Source organism: Lycorma delicatula, chromosome 2, assembly GCF_047948215.1.
Source record: "Lycorma delicatula isolate Av1 chromosome 2, ASM4794821v1, whole genome shotgun sequence".
NCBI lineage: Eukaryota > Metazoa > Arthropoda > Insecta > Hemiptera > Fulgoridae > Lycorma > Lycorma delicatula.
In genome coordinates this window covers 35,357,344-35,376,248 of record NC_134456.1, presented here as the reverse complement: position 1 = coordinate 35,376,248, position 18,905 = coordinate 35,357,344, and the positions used below count along the sequence as shown (strand labels likewise).

General features: G+C 34.3%; 1 protein-coding gene across 1 annotated transcript in view; it reads right to left on the bottom strand.

The window, feature by feature from the left end:
• gbb (TGF-beta family member glass bottom boat) overlaps positions 1 to 6,534 on the bottom strand; it is a 33,458-nt gene extending 26,924 nt beyond the window's left edge. Inside the window, exon 1 of the mRNA XM_075358662.1 lies at positions 6,097 to 6,534. Coding sequence (XP_075214777.1) covers positions 6,097 to 6,460 — 364 coding nt within the window. The 5' untranslated portion in view covers positions 6,461 to 6,534. The remainder of the gene's footprint in view (positions 1 to 6,096) is intronic.
• Between the last annotated feature and the right edge of the window lie 12,371 nt (positions 6,535 to 18,905).

Genomic DNA, 18,905 nt, shown 5'->3' with positions numbered 1-18,905 from the left:
ATTCATTGCCAGCTTGATGTTTTTTCAGACAAGAAATTACTATAATAGACATGGTACCAATTAGACTAATGTACCATATACTGACATACTATTTAAACTATTATACCTTATAAACAATAGCAGTATTTAAAACATTTTAACAACTCACTTTAAAATTACTTGGAAATTGCTTCCAGAAAATCATTTCAGAACTCCTCCATAAGTGCAACTATCAGTTTATTGTTTTAATTATACCTGTCTTTAAGCAGTTAGGAAATCCCTTTACTATGTCTCAAATAATTATTTATGATTTGTTTTTTTATTAAATTTAAAAATTTGCAAATTTCACATCATTTAAATAATACAACATCTTGGTTTTATGTGTCATGTTTAAGATTTTCATGTTGTGGTTAATGTTTTTATATATATGACCTGTTTTAATGAGATAATTTGTAAAAGCTGTGTAGTGCTTTTAAGTGTACTTTTATACATGTATGAATATGTATCTGATCTATTGGATGTAGTATTTAGTGCACTCACAATGGTTTGGTCAGTATACTGTTGAATAGATGTTTTGTTATATGGGTATATAAACTTGTGTACTTTGTTGACTGTTTTGAAAGTAACACAGTAATTTTCTTTACTAAAGGTGATGGCAATTTATTAACTGTTGATTAGAATTATGCATTTTCTGACACTGCAGTAAAAATAAAACCTAAAGATGTCTAGGTATGGACATCTTTATTTACTGAGTGCACTGTTTACAAACACTGTCTGAGCACACATCTAGTGAGCATATAAAGGACTCCTTTTCTTTACAATCAATCTGATGCTAAGGAGATCATTATATCAATTCAAAATTCAGACAAGATAATTTTAAATTGTTGACAATTTTTTTATTGTTGTACTTCCATTTGTTTCTTTTTTTAATAATTATTATACATTTATCAAGTAAATGACAGAGCCTAAAAAAACTGTAAACATTACAATTTTTTAATGATGTAAATCAAAGTTAATTTTCACTATTTATTTTGCTTGGGTATTGCAGAAGTTTTAGGTGGAGAAAATTAGTTACAAAAATATACAAATAAAAAAAAACTGCAATCTTTAAATAAACAAATAAAAGTATGTGTACACACACACACACACGAGGCATATTCATAAAGTAAGGGCCGTCGGCTTATTTTTAAATATTAGCGGGTCTGAGTACAGTATCATGCATGCAGGACCATCTATCGGCTATTTACGAAGCCACTGCAGTTGTTTTGAAGGCGTAGTCGTTTGCCTCCGGTGAATGCAGATCGCAATGTCCGTGACAATAGTTTCTCCCGCCAGTTGTGAAGTGCGCGCTTGATTCGATTTTTGTGTGCAAAAGGATCTTCAGCTGCTGAAATTCATCGCAAGTTATGCGAGCTAGTGTATAGACCTACAGTAATGAATGAAGGAAAGATTAGACAATGGGGTCGAGACTTTAAAAATAGCCGCAAAAAAGTGCATGACGAAGAGCGGAGTGGTAGGCCCAGTATTCAGACCGACGAAATCGTTGGACATGTGAACCAAAAACTGCGATGTGATCGGCAATTGACGATTAGTGGCTCTGGCTGATGATTTCCGTATGTTGGACGCACCTCTGGCTACACGATTGTCACAGAAAAGCTCTGATATCACAAATTGTATGCAAGGTGGACACCGAAAATCCTCATCAACCAACACAAAAAGCAAAGAACGTGTAATGGACCGCTCTCGACAAGATGGAGATGATTTGTTTTCCCACATTGTTACGGGCGACGAGTCGTGGATATCCTGCACGTCAATGCAGTGGCGCCATTCAAGTTCCCGAAGACCGAAAAATTTTTGCTACCGTTTTTTGGGACGAAAATGGCGTCATTTTTGTTGATTTCATGGAACGTGGATCAACAATTACAACTGATATGTACTGTGAAACGCTCACCAAACTGAGACGTGCGATCAAAAATTAACGATGCGGGAAACTGTCAGCCGGCGTAATCTTTCTTCACGACAATGCGCATCTTTACACCGCTGTTTTTTAACCAAGAAGAAGGTTAAAGATTTTCAGGTACTTTACGTATTAACGCCACCGCACCTACAGCTTTATTCAAAAACAAAGTAGTCAATCGGATTTCGGTGGAAAATGAAGTCTCTTTATTAATTTTAATAAATTGTTATTTATATTTATTTATTTTATAAATACAATTTAACCAAACTTAACCTAGGCTCGCTAACCTTGACTAATTAACACCGTAATTTTTTGAGTATTTATTTAATAAATTCAGTAATTATTACAATTATTTATTATTTAAATAATCAAAACACTCCTGTTAATTAGTCAAGGTTAGCGAGCGAAGCGAGCGTAGGTTAAGTTTGGTTAAATTATATTTATAAAATAAATAAATATAAATAACCAATTATTAAAATTAATAGACTGTTTTGAATATATGTTAAACTCTATATCGGCCCATTTTCCGCCGAAATCCGATTGATTACTTTGTTTTTAAGTAAAGCTGTAGCTGCGGTGGCGTTAATACGCAAGTACCGATTTACATCGGGAACTTTTGACCACCTCCATATAGTCCCGACCTTACATCTAGCGACTCTTCCTCTTCTCGCATTTGAAAAAGTGGCTTGGTGAATAACGGTTTGAAAACGAGGAGGAACTCAAAACTGCCGTTATCAACCGTTTCAATTCCCAGGTGGCGAACTTCTATGCAGAGGGGTTAAAGAAACTGGTGCAGCGTTACGAAAAGTGGTTAGGACTGAATGGCGATTATGTGGAAAAGTGAAGTAGATATGTAGTAAATTAAAAATAGATGAAAACCCTTCTCACAAGTTAAATTTTATTAATTACCAAACGGTCCTTACTTTATGAATATGCCTCATATATATTTACCGTTGTTTATTAAATTGAATGAGCAGGAAAACTTAATTTTCTTCAATTATTAAAATTTGAGGTTTAGAAACAGTAAATAAATGCTAATTCAATAAATACCACAGTGAAATCATACATTACTGGCAAAGTGTTATAGAAAATTACATTCAAACTAATCATACGAATCGTGTTAAATGTGCTTTGTCATTTTATGACTTGTTGAAAAACTTAACCTATTAAATTAGGTTTTATTTCGGCTGAAATAAATTAATTCTCTGTAAATAATTTCAATTTAAATGTCATCTAAGTTAGTAAATAAATTAAAATTAAATATAACTGTTGAATTTATCAAACGCTAATGAATTTCTTTAAAATCTGACGATTAAAGTTCAGCAGTTACAGACAGAATTTCTATATCACAATTTTATTTTAATAAATATAATATTCATTAAAAAAGCATAATCTTTAAAGTAATAACGAATCAAATAATTAGGGATTTAATTATTGATAGAGATTTCTCTATTTTAATGTCATTAATATTAGCATAATAATTATACATAATTTTCATAACATTAGATGCTAAAAAACAACAAAAGTTATAATCCGAAGCATCATAATAATAATAAATGTAAGAAAAATAAAATGCATTTATTAATAAAGATTAAGATTTTATACACAGCGATGATTATATAAAATATTTTTTTATAATTTCTGTTAAGATTCTTCTATTGCTACAGGATACTTAGTTACTATTTATAACACCTACCATTTGGTCCAGTTACTGATTGCTTAATTGAAGATCAACAGTTAAATATTTGTAGCACTTAGGATAAACAGTAGTAATGGGGATGTTACTAAAATGTCACATAATTTGGTGCTCTCACAACCTAGTTGAAATTAAACCCCACCACCATCAGTTGTTAGATTTGACATCATGTAATAGTATGTTTTTGATTTTATTATATATTTTATCTAAAACTGCTGACAGATAACCATTTTTAACAATTTTTAATTGTTGTTTAAGTTTTAAACTTAAAACTGACAATTTAAAAAAATTAACAATTAAAACTTAACTAACACAACTTAATTGTTGTTTTTATAAATTTCCAGTAAAATTCATAAAAAACTTAAAACTGTAACTGAACTAGCTTTTGTTTTAGGTTAATCTTCTTCAGTGACTTAATGCTTCAGAACAAGCATTATTGATATTTTTGTTTAAAAAAGTATACTACAGTTCCTACAGAAATTCTAATTGTGAATATACATATATATTCTTGGAGACTATTAAGGTGAGAAACTAGATCAGGTAAACTGTTCTCATTATAGCTGAAGAATAAAAGGTTAATCTGTAGCCAAAAATTCAATTATTATATATTTTTTTGACAACTTTTAATGTTGTTATTATATATTATTCCAAAAGACAAATATTGTACTTTTAAACAAATCCATAGATTAATGTTTTTATATCCTTTTCCTATTTTCTCTATCAGGCATTTGGGATACTAAATCAATGCACTGAAACCATTTTTTTTTATTATTATTTACTTAATCTGTATAAAGTCACTAAAACTCTACTTTCTGACCCGCTAAATTGAAATGGAATTGCAAAAAGTCATACAATTTTAAAATCTAACAATTAAATACTTTATATAATGATAATACTAAGGGGAAAGAAAACAAAACATGGCCTTTACAAATATTTAAAAACATGTTACAATAAACAAAATTGTAAATAAACAAGAACAAGACACTATAAATGGCTTTACAATATTACAAAATTTGAACTAAACTGTTCTTACTACTTATGATCAAAATTTTTGTTATGTTTTTGTCCACTGATAATGCAAATTATTTATGCAAGTGATGCAAATTATTAAAAATATAAACATTTACAACAAATCAAATAAAATTCTGTAAAGAAATTGTTTCTAATAACTTAAGTCAAAGTGTTTTGCCCTTGAACATTTCTTCCAGTGACCAAATTGTTTTCATCCTGGCCTTAGCTAATGTTATTGTTAATGGTTTTTTTAAAATAAGACAGGCACATATTTAAAATGTAATCAAAGAGTGTGTTTAACTTACATTGCACATGTTCATTTAGTAAATTACTGTCGTGTATTATTGTATATAATAAATATTTCATAATTTTTACGTTAAGATGCAGTTCTTTTTCTATTGACATTCCAAAAAACAATCACAAATTTAAAAAAATTGATATAATATGGCCTTCAATAAAAAAAAAATTGTTACAAACAACACTTCAGCAAATACAATAACCACAGCAACTATCCTGGTTACACTATGTTCTACACTGATTCATCACAAAAAAGTTTCCAGCTAACATGAATGAATATTTCAATTCCTTTTATAGCAAGATACAGTCAATAATATCTTTAACAAAAATAATCTATCAGTAATACTGATATTTTACATACACACAAAGAATAATCATATACAATATTGTGAAATAAACAAATGTTATGCATGTGTTTTCACAATTAACTGGGTTATGAATTTTTTAAAAATGTATAAATATAATTTATATAAAAACTGATAATCTTTGTTATTAATAGTTTATTTTCATTTTTCTTATAGTTTTTAAATGAAGAGTGCAATTCAAATCCAACACTCTTTTTAAATACATATCTGCCTAATTAAAAACCATTATCAACAACATTAGCTGATAGTATGTTAAAACATCAATAATACACAGTGAAGTAGTTGGAAATGTTATATTAAAAACATTTTTAATGATATTTGGTTTGCCTATTGTTTCTGAAATTTTTGTCTTTAAAAATATTTTTCTAAGTCTGGTAAACCATGAAACAAATAGTAAGGAGCAACTTGAAAAAAAATATATATCAGCTGGTATTAAGCTATATATAAGAACTTAAAATAATTAATTCCAGTGTAATAAAGTAGTAATCATTTTTTAACTATTTATCATATATTGACTGACCATAATTACACCAAAACAAAATATTGCAGTACAATTAAAATCAACAAATTCACCGAAGGGAATCCAAAAATTACGTTATTACGCGTCACAATCACATTTAAAATATTCGTCAATAAGATATAATGAATGCTGCATTAAGCCAAACAATTAGGTAGTGGATGACATAAAACTTACTTCTCTGTAACTAGCATATATGGAACTAAACTATGAAAGTTAAATTCGATGTAGGCGTCAATTTATTCTAAAGATATCAACTGTATAAAGTACTTACTTTGACTAACAAAACTCATGATTGCATCGCTTTCATCTATTGCATGCAGATCTCTACCGCTGAGATTAAACTCGCTTCTAGTAGTTCTACCACTAGGAGAATCCAGCAGAGATTTGTAAACATCTAAAAGGAATTTCGGTGCAGAGCTACCCAGTGTCTTAGAGTTTGCGACAGGCCTAGGCCTCGTTTCCAACCCTAACAGGTTAAGAATTTCATGTTCTACATCTTTTTTTTCTTGTTTAGTCATTACTTTCTGCATTACAGTTTGATCGATACCATTATCAACATACAGACCGGATAGTGTAGCGCTGCACAATAAAGTAAAATAACTTAACCATAAATGCGAAACAATAACGCACTTCATACTGCCGAGAACTAGGAACACAATAACACAACTTGCTAGACCGGTCTACTGGTTGAAACTGAGCGCTGAGAGACGAGCGCGTGCGCAAGCGGCCTGTTGCCTCGGGGTGCAAACCGTACAGCCTAAGTTTCTTACGAGCTGAACCTCCTACAACACGAAAATACCCAATATTGTTTACTATTGCGCTCTGCAGGCAACTCCGCTCTTACAAACACATTGACTGTACATTACTGACAGCATATTTATGTTAACGTTCCAATTCCCTCCTAATCGGATGATTTTTGCTTTTAAAAAGCATGTTTGTGTAATATTATAAAAAAACTTTACCATTCTTTTTGATTATTTAGTCGAGTTTTCTTGTTTCTGGTACATTTTTATTAAATTAAAAATTTAATATCCGTTTTTTTCAAAAGTTATATTTTAATTTAAGTAAATGTGGAGAAATCTTAAATTTCCGCATTTTTTTAATAACATTTGGCGATGACAATTATGTAAAACTCATTTTTTTCAGCAATCTGAACTAAATTTATTAATAACACAGGTCAAAAATATGCTTCCAGAGTCATATCTACCGACTGAAAGCGTTTTGACGTGAACATATCATTGGAACGTATTTAATAATATGCTTCGGTTTGTTGTTAAAAATGAATAGTTTTATATAACTCATTTTCTGTATCAAACAGTAACATAATACATTATTTAAGTCTAATCTACCATGTTAAATAACGTAACTTACACACTACGAAAAATTATTTTCTTAAACATTACTTTTACTTAATTTTTGCTAGTTTAACTTAGTTCATCTGATAAATTTTAGGAAAAATATATTACCTTTTTAATATTTATATGCTCCCAGTCCTGGACAATTTTCTGCTGTCTGTAATAAATGTTAAATAATTGTACTTTATCATAACAATAATAGTTTATGTAAAATTTTTGTAATAGTAATTAATACAAACAATATTGAAAATAATATTACAAAAATTTTTCAAAACTTGCTTTATACTTTTTAGTCATACACTAATCAAATTATTATCATACACTGCGTAAGTTTAATTAGTTGGTTAATTTGGATTTCAAAAAATATATTAAACTTATATAATTTATTTATAAAATATCAAACAAATTTTCAATCAAACATTTACTATACAAAGTAACGAAATAGTGAAGTTTTTATTTCTTTTACTTAATTAATTATCACAATTTTTGACAAACGCTTTTATGAGTTTTTATAAAAGATTTCTCATTAGATCCATCTCTGATAATGCAGCATTATTGCAAGGTTTTCTTCCTGTTAATTTGGAGTTTTCATCAATAGGCAATGTCAGGAAGTATGTTCAATTATTATACCTGCACTCTTAATTTACCCCCGTATAGGGGATGTTTTCAAAAGTAGTGGTGGAATATTGTATTGTCACCCGACCTTAGTAACTGTAAAATTTCATCAATCGTTAATGTCAGGAAGCATGTTAAATTAAGGATGCAAGATTTGAGAACTAACATGAAAAAAACCTTTTCAGAACGCCAGAAGACGGAGGTAGATTTCACCGGTGCTAAGCACGGAATAAAAAATATTTCCTCATTAAAGTTAAGAAAAACTTCAAATTTACTCAATACAACAATGATTGCACGTGAAAAAATTTCACTTGTTTAGCATACGACAAGCCCCATCTTCTTAAAATTCCAGTAACATTTTGGTTATCCCTTGTCGTAAGGGATGTGAAATGCGAAGATGTGGAAATTTTCAGGAAGTTGAACCATCATACTCATTACAATAGGTAGCTTTCTTATGAAATCTACCTAAAATATTGTGAGTTAAAGAAAAGCAAGTAACAAACTGAAGTTAATATAATGCATACTGGAAAAGTATTTTATTGATAGAGTGAAGAAAGTTGTTCAATTTGACTGACATGTCATTTTCTTTCTGTTCTTTTTAACTCGTTTATCCATCAGTATGCTTCAAATGCTTGAGTATGGAAGTGCTTGAATGCAGTATTTTTTTTCTTTAACCTTAGGAGGCAAGTAGAAACTAGCATACCAAAGAAAAGACAAGGGAATGTTAAATGCAATGTGGAAATGCTTGAATGCAGTATTGTCTCTTTAACCTTAGGGAGCAACTAGAAATTATTTTACCAAGGGAAAATTGTTAGACAACTTAAATGAATAAGATTTCTGCTTGAAGTGGCAATACATTATAATGAATGATGTACTTGATTCACATATTCTTTCTCAGCCTCTATTAAGCTGTTGTGTGGTCGAAGGTTCCTTTTATACTTGAACAAGTGAAGAACAGTACTGATGTATGAGTGTGTAAAAAAGTACACAGCCCAAGTACAAAGGGTTGCAATTCAACAATTTAAGGTTTACAGTCATAATCACATTAGGTTGATGTATAACAGAAGAACTGGCTTGTAATCACCCTTAACAGTTTTTCAGATTTAGTCTATATGGAAAAGGATTGTAAGAATATTGAATAAAATCTTGATTCCTCGTTTATGCCTCTAAAATATGTTTCAGTTTTTGTATTCATTTGTACATAGTGATTTCAGGTAAAACAAATTTTAAATAATATATGAGTAATATTATAAGTACAAAAAGTACCCTATATTCATAAAAAAAAATAAGAAGCTCATCAAAAATGAAAGCAAGAAGCTCATTCTCTGTGAGAATGACCCTGCCACCATAAAGGCAGACCATTTATACAGGACTGTTACATTTTCATAACAACTGGAGAACTCGGTTTTATTTTTTTTGAAATGTAATGATCTTTTTTTAATTAAAAAAAATTGCTTGTTATCTTATAACAATAATCTTATATAACAAGAAACTGAAATTATTGTAAAACATGAATGAATTTTCCCCAGATGGCATTACAGCTAGATAGCAGTAAATTGAAAATTCTCTATCATGAGAGGGTTAAGAAATAGCAATAACAATAATAATAATAATAATATAAATCTAAAATGAAGTATATGACAGCTTTATTGGCAATAACAATGTATGCACTTACACAAAGGTTTTAGCATAGTACATAAATGTAAAAGAAAATATGCTAATAGTGAAAAAAGTTAAGATAATGAAAAACCAACAATGATAAATTTATATCATGCTCTATCAACAAAATTATAACACTTTTAGGTTTAAATAATAGAAAATGATGAGAACACAATTAGTTTATTTGCATTACACATTTTTTTTGTCTTCAGTCATTTGACTGGTTTGATGCAGCTCTCCAAGATTCCCTATCTAGTGCTAGTTGTTTCATTTCAGTATACCCCCTACATCCTACATCTCTAACAATTTGTTTTATATATTCCAAATGCTGCCTGCCTGCACAATTTTTTCCTTCTACCTGTCCCTCCAATATTAAAGCGACTATTCCAGGAGGCTTTAATATGTGGCCTATAAATCTGTCTCTTCTTTTAACTATATTTTTCCAAATGCTTCTTTCTTCATCAATTTGCCACAACACCTGTTCATTTGTCACTTTATCCACCCATCTGATTTTTAACATTCTCCAATAGCACCACATTTCAAAAGTTTCTAATCTTTTCTTCTCAGGTACTCCGATTGTCCAAGTTTCACTTCCATATAAAGCTACACTCCAAATGATACTTTAAAAAAATTTTCCTGATGTTTAAATTAATTTTTGATGTAAACAAATTATATTTCTGACTGAAGGCTTGTTTCGCCTGTGCTATTCAGCATTTTACATCATTCCTGCTTCGTCCATCTTTAGTAATTCTACTTCCCAAATAACAAAATTCTTCTACCTCCATAATCTTTTCCCCCGAAGGGGAGTCTTATTCTTTAAGACTTTGGGGGTTGACGTCCCCACTGGCCTAGCCTCTGCAGCTTTTCTTCCCACTACACACTTAGCTGCAGAATACTTTTCACTATACACGTATGCTACACCAGGTACACTACATGAATTACAACATATACATTTACTCGACTACACAACTACATCCAACACAGTTTTCTCTTTCACTTACACTTGATGGTGTTGCAACATCGTACGAAATGAAACTGTAACCCAAGGTGGGAACTATCATGCTGATGGGTGAATGGCTCTACGTAGTGAGTCTCGAACGATGTCCTCTGGGCACCAGAGCAAACCCAGTTGTATTTAGCTCTAGCTCCAGTACGCGTGCGCTCTGCTGGAGTGGTCTATTGTATCGCCGGTTCTCGTGGGACCAAAATTTCAGTTCCTACAGCCAATTCTATGATGGTTGGTGGTCCATATGAAAAAACCACCACTTTAAGTTTTAAGTCTGGTGAAAAGGCCTCGGTCAGCTTCGTCTGACGAGGATAATTTTGCTACAGCCAATGAAGATGTTCGGTGTAAGAATGTGCGCTTTGTTGTTGTTAAGAATAATCAGGAGGGTAGCTCCGTTCAAAAGGTCTCACCTTTCTTGATTAGTAAATGCATCACAGGATGTATTGGTTCTCTGAAGAACATAAAAAAATTATTTGATGGGACAATTCTGGTGGAGACATATAACGACGAGCAGAGTCGGTCTTTGTTGCGTCTTACCAATGTGGGCGGCATAATCGTAAGTACGGCATGCCAAAGGGCCCTAAATACCAGCCGAGGAGTGATTTTTTGTCATGACCTTCTAGAAATGAATTTGAGGGAAATTGCTGATGAACTTAGTACTCAGGGTGTTGTAGAGGTGAAACGTATGATGAGACGGCAGAACGGAACAGAAGAACCGACGCCGTCCCTTATACTGACGTTCGGTCTTCCTGTTCCTCCAGAGAGGATTAGAGTGGGTTACCTCTCCGTTCGGGTACGCCAGTTCGTTCCCAACCCACGGCGGTGTTTCAGGTGCCAAAGGTACGGTCACACTACAACATCTTGCTCGAGGTCGGAGATCTGTGCTCGATGTGCTACCGAAGGCCACAGTGACGCTAACTGCGAGGAAAGAGAAAGATGTGCGAACTGCAATGGTTTGCATACGGCTCGCTCCCGGGATTGCCGGGAGCGAGCCGTATGGGAGCAATGCCCACCATGTTTCTTGGGGCTCGACTTTCTGCTCCACTCGGGGAAATATAGTACACGATGTGAGACAGGACTTGGACCTTTGTTTGCTGAATGATGGGTCTCATACATTCATGTCTTTATCATCTGGTACTGTGTCTAATATCGATCTCTCCATGTGCTCGCCGGCTTTACTCCCTCGTTTTGATTGGTCTGTTTGTGATGATTTTCATGGCAGCGAACATAAACCAATTGTTCTTCGTTTCGGTGTGGACCACGAGGTTCGGATAAGGCCACGGAGGTGGATTGTCGAAAAGGCGAATTGGGATGGATATCGTATGGCCTTCCAATCGCAGTGTGACGTCGGTGCGGACATCCTTGAGCAACTTTCCTCTTTTACGTCCAAAATACTTGAAAAAGCCAGCAGATATGTCCCACAAACATCGGGTAATCCTAAACGTCCTTCCGTTCCGTGGTGAAATGATGATTGCAAGTGTGCTATTCGGAATCGACGGCGAGCACTACGCAAATTCAATAATAGACCTACAACTGAACATCTAGATATGTACCGCAGGGCTAGGGCAGTGTGCCGTCGGGTCTTCTTGACCGCTAAGAGGAATTCATGGACGAAGTATGTGAACTCTATCTCACGTACTACTCCCACGTCTACTGTGTGGAGAAAAATCCATGCAATCTTCAGGTCGCCAGGGCAATCTATTCTCGGTCTCGTCGATGAGGGGGAACTCCTTACGTCATCTTCGGCTGTAGCAAATACTTTAGCGAAATCTTTCCGTTCGGTGTCTCTCACCTCGTCATATAGTAACGACTTTCAGAGATACAAAGCACGGATGGAAGTATTGGGGTTGAATATTGGTGTTTCGGAGGGTGAATTGAACACTCCATTCTTACTTAAAGAATTGTTGCACGCACTTAGGAACTCTCGTGACACTTCCCCTGGACCGGACAACGTTCGCCTTTGTATGCTTTCGCACCTTCCTGACTCAGCACTACAACATCTTTTGAGTATTTACAATGGTTTATTCTCCGGACAAGTCTTTCCGCCCGACTGGTCGGAAGCATTTATTATACCAGTACTAAAGCCTGGCAAAGAGAAAACCGATCCCTTAAGCTACCGCCCTATTTCTTTAACAAGCGTGTTGTGTAAAGTAATGGAGAGGATGGTGAACCGCAGGCTTGCGTGGTACTTAGAGAAACATGGTTTTCTTTCTTCGGACCAGAGTGGTTTCCGACATGGGTGATCTTCCATTGACCATTTGGCGTCGATGGAGACAGCCATACAAAACGCCTTCCTGAACCGCCAACACCTCGTTGCTATCTTTTTCGATATAAAAAAGGCGTACGACACGACCTGGCGACGTGGCATTCTTAACACCCTTAGGAGGTGGGGGATCACTGGCAACATGCTTGCTTTTATCCGGGGATTCTTGAATCACCGGACGTTTCGTGTTCGTGTAGACCATTCACTTTCAGACAGTGTCGTCTCAGAAAATGTGGTACCGCAAGGTAGTGTATTTAGTGCCACCTTGTTTTCTGTGGCCATAAACAGCATTATCAATTGTGTACAGGCTCCTGTCTCTTGTCTTTTCGTTGATGATTTTGTCATTTACGTTGCGAGCCGCTCTACACCCACTGCGGAGCGACTGATGCAGAACACTATATTTCGCCTTGAGGCTTGGTCAGGGACTACTGGTTTCACATTTTCACCCGACAAGACGAAATGTGTAGTCTTTTCTCGGCTACGGAACCCTTCTAATCCGCGGGTTTTTCTGAACAGGGAGCTTATTGCTGTCTCTACTTACGTCAGGTTTCTGGGTTTGCTTTTTGATAGCCGTCTTACTTCGGTCACACATATGAGGGATTTGAGGACAAAGTGTTCCAAACTTTTGGATATGATGCGGGTCCTAAGTAACACCAACTGGGGGGCCGATCGGTCGTGTATGTTACACTTTTACTACTCCCTTGTTCGTTCCCGTTTGGATTGCCTATTCGTTTGGTGTCGCCTATTCCTCAGCTCGTCAAACCGTACTTAAGATTCTGGACGGTGTGCATCATCTTTTCTTCGGCTTGCCACGGGTGCGTTTAGATCGAGCCCTATCGCAAGCTTACTTGTAGACAGTGGCGAGCCATCACTTTGGGATAGACGAGACCAGCTTTTGTTATCTTATTTTTCCCGTCTCACCGGACAGCCGAATCACCCAGCTTTTGACCCAGTTCTTAAGAATCCTAATTTGAGGAAGTATGAGGACCGTCCACGTTGTACTGAGCCTGTGGGTGTCCGTACACGACGTCTGCTGCAGCGTATGAATGTTGGCACTCCCTCGTTCTTTCCATCATGTCCGTGCTCGAATTCCCCCGTGGAGAATAAACCATGTAAATTTTACGTTTGATCTTACAATGTATGATAAACAATCAACGCCACCTATTGTTTACCAGCAGGTGTTCCAGTTTCTCCTCACCAAGTCGAACCCAGACCTGGTGGTATACACTGATGGGTCGAAGCATGACGGTAACGTTAGTTGTGCTTTTGTTTTCAATGAACAGACTTATATGTTTGGCCTACCCGGTGTTACGAGTGTGTTCACCGCGGAACTACTCGCTTTGGATAGGGCTCTAAGTATCGTTGGCCCTAAATATAGGAACATTCTTATTTGCAGTGACTCGTACAGTGCTCTCCAGGCGTTGGAAAGCCTTTATTCTGGACATCCTGTCGTCGTTGGCATTTATGATAAAATCGCTGAGTTAGAAAAACGAAACAAGAGGGTAGATTTTTGCTGGATCCCTAGCCACGTTGGGATTCTTGGTAATGAGAGAGCAGATTCTGCTGCGAAAGATGCGTGTATTCACCCTGCTTTCACCACCCGAGTTAGTTTGATTTTATTAATCATATAAAACAATCACTGCGATCAAGGTGGCAAAGTGACTGGACGGCTGCCGTCGATAGTAAAATTCGACGGATTAAAGACTCAGTGTTGCCGTCGAGCTCCTCTTGCAGGAACTCTCGTCGTGAGGAAGTGGTCCTCTGAAGGTTACGGTTGGAGCATATGAGGATCACACACGAATATCTAATGTCAGGAGGAGACCCACCTCTGTGCACACGATGCAACTGCCGCATGACTGTGCACCACATTCTCGTGGACTGCGTATGTTATGCGGCGTTGCGTCGTCAATTTAATATACCCAGCAGCATTCGTGATGTCCTGGGCAATAATGGCAGGGTTTTGGAACGAATGTTTCTCTTTTTGCATAGTACTGGGTTACTGCAAAGGATTTAATATACTTATATATGTTTTTCTGTAAGGAGAGTTTTTTTAATAATTTTAACCTTTATTTTCGATTTGATTTTTTAGTTCTATGTGTTTAATTTTACTATCCGGGGTGGGATTTTTGCACAACCCATCAGAGTTAGGTAAGTTTTTATACTTTCTTTATTCTATTATTTTATCTTTGATATTTTATCAACTTTGTCTGTGATGTTAGTTTTGGGTTTTATTTTGCCTTCTTCGCTTGTTTTAGTAAATTTTTATTATATGATTAATATTATGTTTACACCTTGTATAGCTTATTATTTTGGAGTTATATTACCCTTTTAATAATAACTACCGGGCGATGATAACGCCCAAGCGTTTTTCGCCCACAAACAACCAAAAAAAAACAAAAAATAATAATAATAATCTTTTCTCTTTCTATTTTAACATTTAGTTAAAATAGAACAAAACTTTTGTTTTGCTCTTCTTTATTTTCATGCGATAGTTCTTGCATAGGACTTCATCCATGCTGTTCATTGTTTCTTCTAAATCTTTTTTACTCTCAGCTAGAATTACTATACCATCAGCAAATCATAGCGTCTTTATCTTTTTACCTTGTACTGTTACTCTGGATCTAAATTGTTCTTTAACATCATTAACTGCTAGTTCTATGTAAAGATTAAAAAGTTAGTTAGTAAGCTAATTGTTCTGTTTTCTTCACATTTATCTGCTCCTCATGACTATAACACTCTTTTTGAAATCAGTTAAAACACTCTTTTTGAGTGGTATCACGACTATAACACTCTTTTTGAAGTCTGACGGAACTTCCTCTTTTTTGTAAATATTACACACCAGTTTGTTTAATCTATCAACCGCTTCCTCACCTGTACTGCACGGTAATTCTGCAGATATTCCGTCTATTCCAGGAGCCTTTCTGCCATTCAAATTTTTTAATACGCACTTAAATTCAGATCTCAGTATTGTTTCTCTCCTTTCATTCTCTTCAACTTCCTCTATAACACCATTTTCTAATTCATTTCCTCCATATAACTCTTCAATATATTACACCCACCTATCGACTTTTCTTTGTACAATAAATTGATATACCATCTTTGTTTAACACATTATTAGATTTTAATTTATGTACCCCAAAATTTTCCTTAAATTTCCTGTATGCTCCATCTATTTTACCAATGTTCATTTCTCTTTCCACTTCTGAACATTTTTCTTTGATCCATGCTTCTTTGGTTAGTTTGCACTTCCTGTTTACAGTATTTCTTAATTGTCGATAGTTCCTTCTACTTTTTTCATCACTAGCATTCTTATATTTTCTACGTTCATCCATCATCTGCAATATATCCTCTGAAATCCAAGGTTTTCAACCAGTTCTCTTTATTCCACCTAAGTTCACTTCTGCTGATTTAAGAATTTTCTTTTTAACATTCTCCCATTCTTCTTCTACATTTTCTACCTTATCTTTTTTACTCAGACCTCTTGCAATGCCCTCCTCCAAAATCTTCATTACTATCTCTTCCTCAAGCTTCTCTAAATTCCATCAATTCATATGACACCTTTTCTTCAGGATTTTAAACCCCAATCTACATTTCATTACCACTAAATTATGGTCGCTACCAATGTCTGTTCCAGGGTAAACCTTGCAGTCGACGAGTTGATTTCTAAATCTTTGCTTAACCATGATATAATCTATCTGATTCTTTGCAATATCACCTTGCTTTTTCCATATGTATATTCTTTTACTATGATTTTTAAACTGGGTGTTGGCAATCACTAAATTATACTTTGTGCAAAACTCTATAAGTTGGTTCCCTCTTTCATTTCTGCAGTCCCCACCCAGAGATCCGAACGGAGGACTGGGAGACTAGTTTACCTCTGGAATATTTTACCAAGGAAGGCTTTGTTATATGAAAATGCAGAGAGCTACATTTTCTTAAAAAAAAAGCAGCTTTAGTTTTCCATTGTTTACAGCTGCACAGTACTCAGAAGATTGAGTGATGTTGATATGGCCGTTCTGACCTACGCTCTTAACAACTACTGTAAGGGCTGCTGCCCTCTTTTAGGAATTATTCCTTAGTCTTGCTCTTAATAGATACCTCTCCAATATGGTTGCACCATATCCAGCTACTCTGTATCACTGAGCACTCAAGCCCCTTCACCATCAGCAAGGTCTCATGATTCATAGAGGGAGTATACACAAATAGTATTAATTTACATTAACTGATTAAATAAAGATGATGATCATGAAGAAATAAATAAATTCTAGTATTGTTTACTTTTAGATACTTGTGAAAATGCAGTAATTATTTCTTTCATATTAAGATTGATGATATACAGATCAGTAAACAAATGTCAGTCAATGTGTAAATAATAAGCGCAGAGAGCATAAACTCATGCTATAATGAATTTTTAATCTGTCTTGCTTCTCTGCAGAGACCAACAGAATAACAGAGTTAGCTGTAACCATAATACATAATTAATTTATGTTGCGACAATTATGAATTTTGTAAAACAAAATGTTAAATAACTTTCATACAATATATATATAATTTTTTTTATCATTAATGTTTTTTAACATTATAAACAAAAGACACTGTATAATTTTTATTTAATTATTTTTTTATAATAATTGGTGGCTAAATTTAAATAAGTTATGGCCTAAGATGACAAGAAGAATCTCATATATTATAAAGTTAGATTCAGAATCCTTGCCATTATTCAGGACATAATAAAAAAAATTGGGTGAGAAATTATCACCCAATTATGTCAGATAAAAACCAGTTATTCAGAGTACTGCTGTCTTTAACAGGTAATGTGGCCAAAGTATACAAATTACATTTTTAAAATCAGGTAATCTAACTTTTGAATTCTAATTAATTTTCACAATATACTCTCAATTTAGCTGGGAATTTTATAATCCCATCCAGAGCAGCTTCCTTCTTCAGTTTTTGCAGTAAAAGGCACGATTCAAAAGTAAGTAACCAATTTGTTCCAAACACTTTTGATATTGTGAAACAAGCTCTTCAAACCCACTGCATAAAATTCTGCTGCCTGGGATTATAGCCACTTTTGCACTGAGACCACTTCACTTTTCTCAGAATACAATTGCCATGATGTTTCTTCGAGACTGGTCTTAGTTGAATTTTTCTGGTTTAGGTGAATCAGAATGATGCCACTGCATGGATTGCTGTTTCATCTCAGCACTGATATACAAAATCCACTTTCATTACCAGTAACAATATGGGAAAAAAATCTGTCTCCCTCATAGTTAAAGCGCTTGAGAAAAGCACATGCAGATATCATTCTGTGTGATATTTGTGAGCACTTGTCAACATTTCCAGCACCCATCATGCACACAGTTTACTACTGCCTAAAGTGACAGTCACAATTCTCAATAATGTAGTTTTTGAAACTTCTGGAAATTCTAGAGAGACTGCTAATTGTAAAGTGAAAACTTTCTCTCACTTTTGCATTCACACGTTTAATAAGATTGTCAGTCTGAAGACTAGGTCTGTCAGTTCTCAGCTGATCATGAACATATTTGAATGGCCTTCCTTATACTCATGACACCATTGCCTCACTTATTGCGGTAGGCCCACATGTTTCACAAAATTGACAGTGAATTTCAGCAACATTATGTCCTCTGGCTGTTACATGCCCAACAGACCACTTAAAGCTACTGTGCATGCATGAACCAATCAGAGCTATTTAAAACTTATTAGCTCTTACATTTGAACTACGCCTCATATACAGTTTCCAAAACTAATCTCACCTTACCTCTTTTCCCACACCAATCTACTGCTACACACAGTAAACAGCTGGAGAATATTATTTTACTACCTATCCAAGAAATAGTTTCCTGCAATTATTTTAATTTCCTTCATAACCTTTAAGGCATTTAATTAACCTTTAATTAAGGCATTTCATAACCTTCAGAATCATCAGTGCTGATTAGGTTGTTCTATTGGTAATTACTTAATTTTTTCATATTCTTATTCTGCATTTACAATTTTATTTCACAGATTATTTTTTAACACTATTTGATTTTTGTGTAAATTTTTCATGACATTGTCTATATTTAAATTAACATATTTTTATTTCATATAGTCTTTCACTATAACCTACATCTATCACATTTAAAACCAGATGATAAAAAGCAGCGATTCTCAACCTTAGCTTC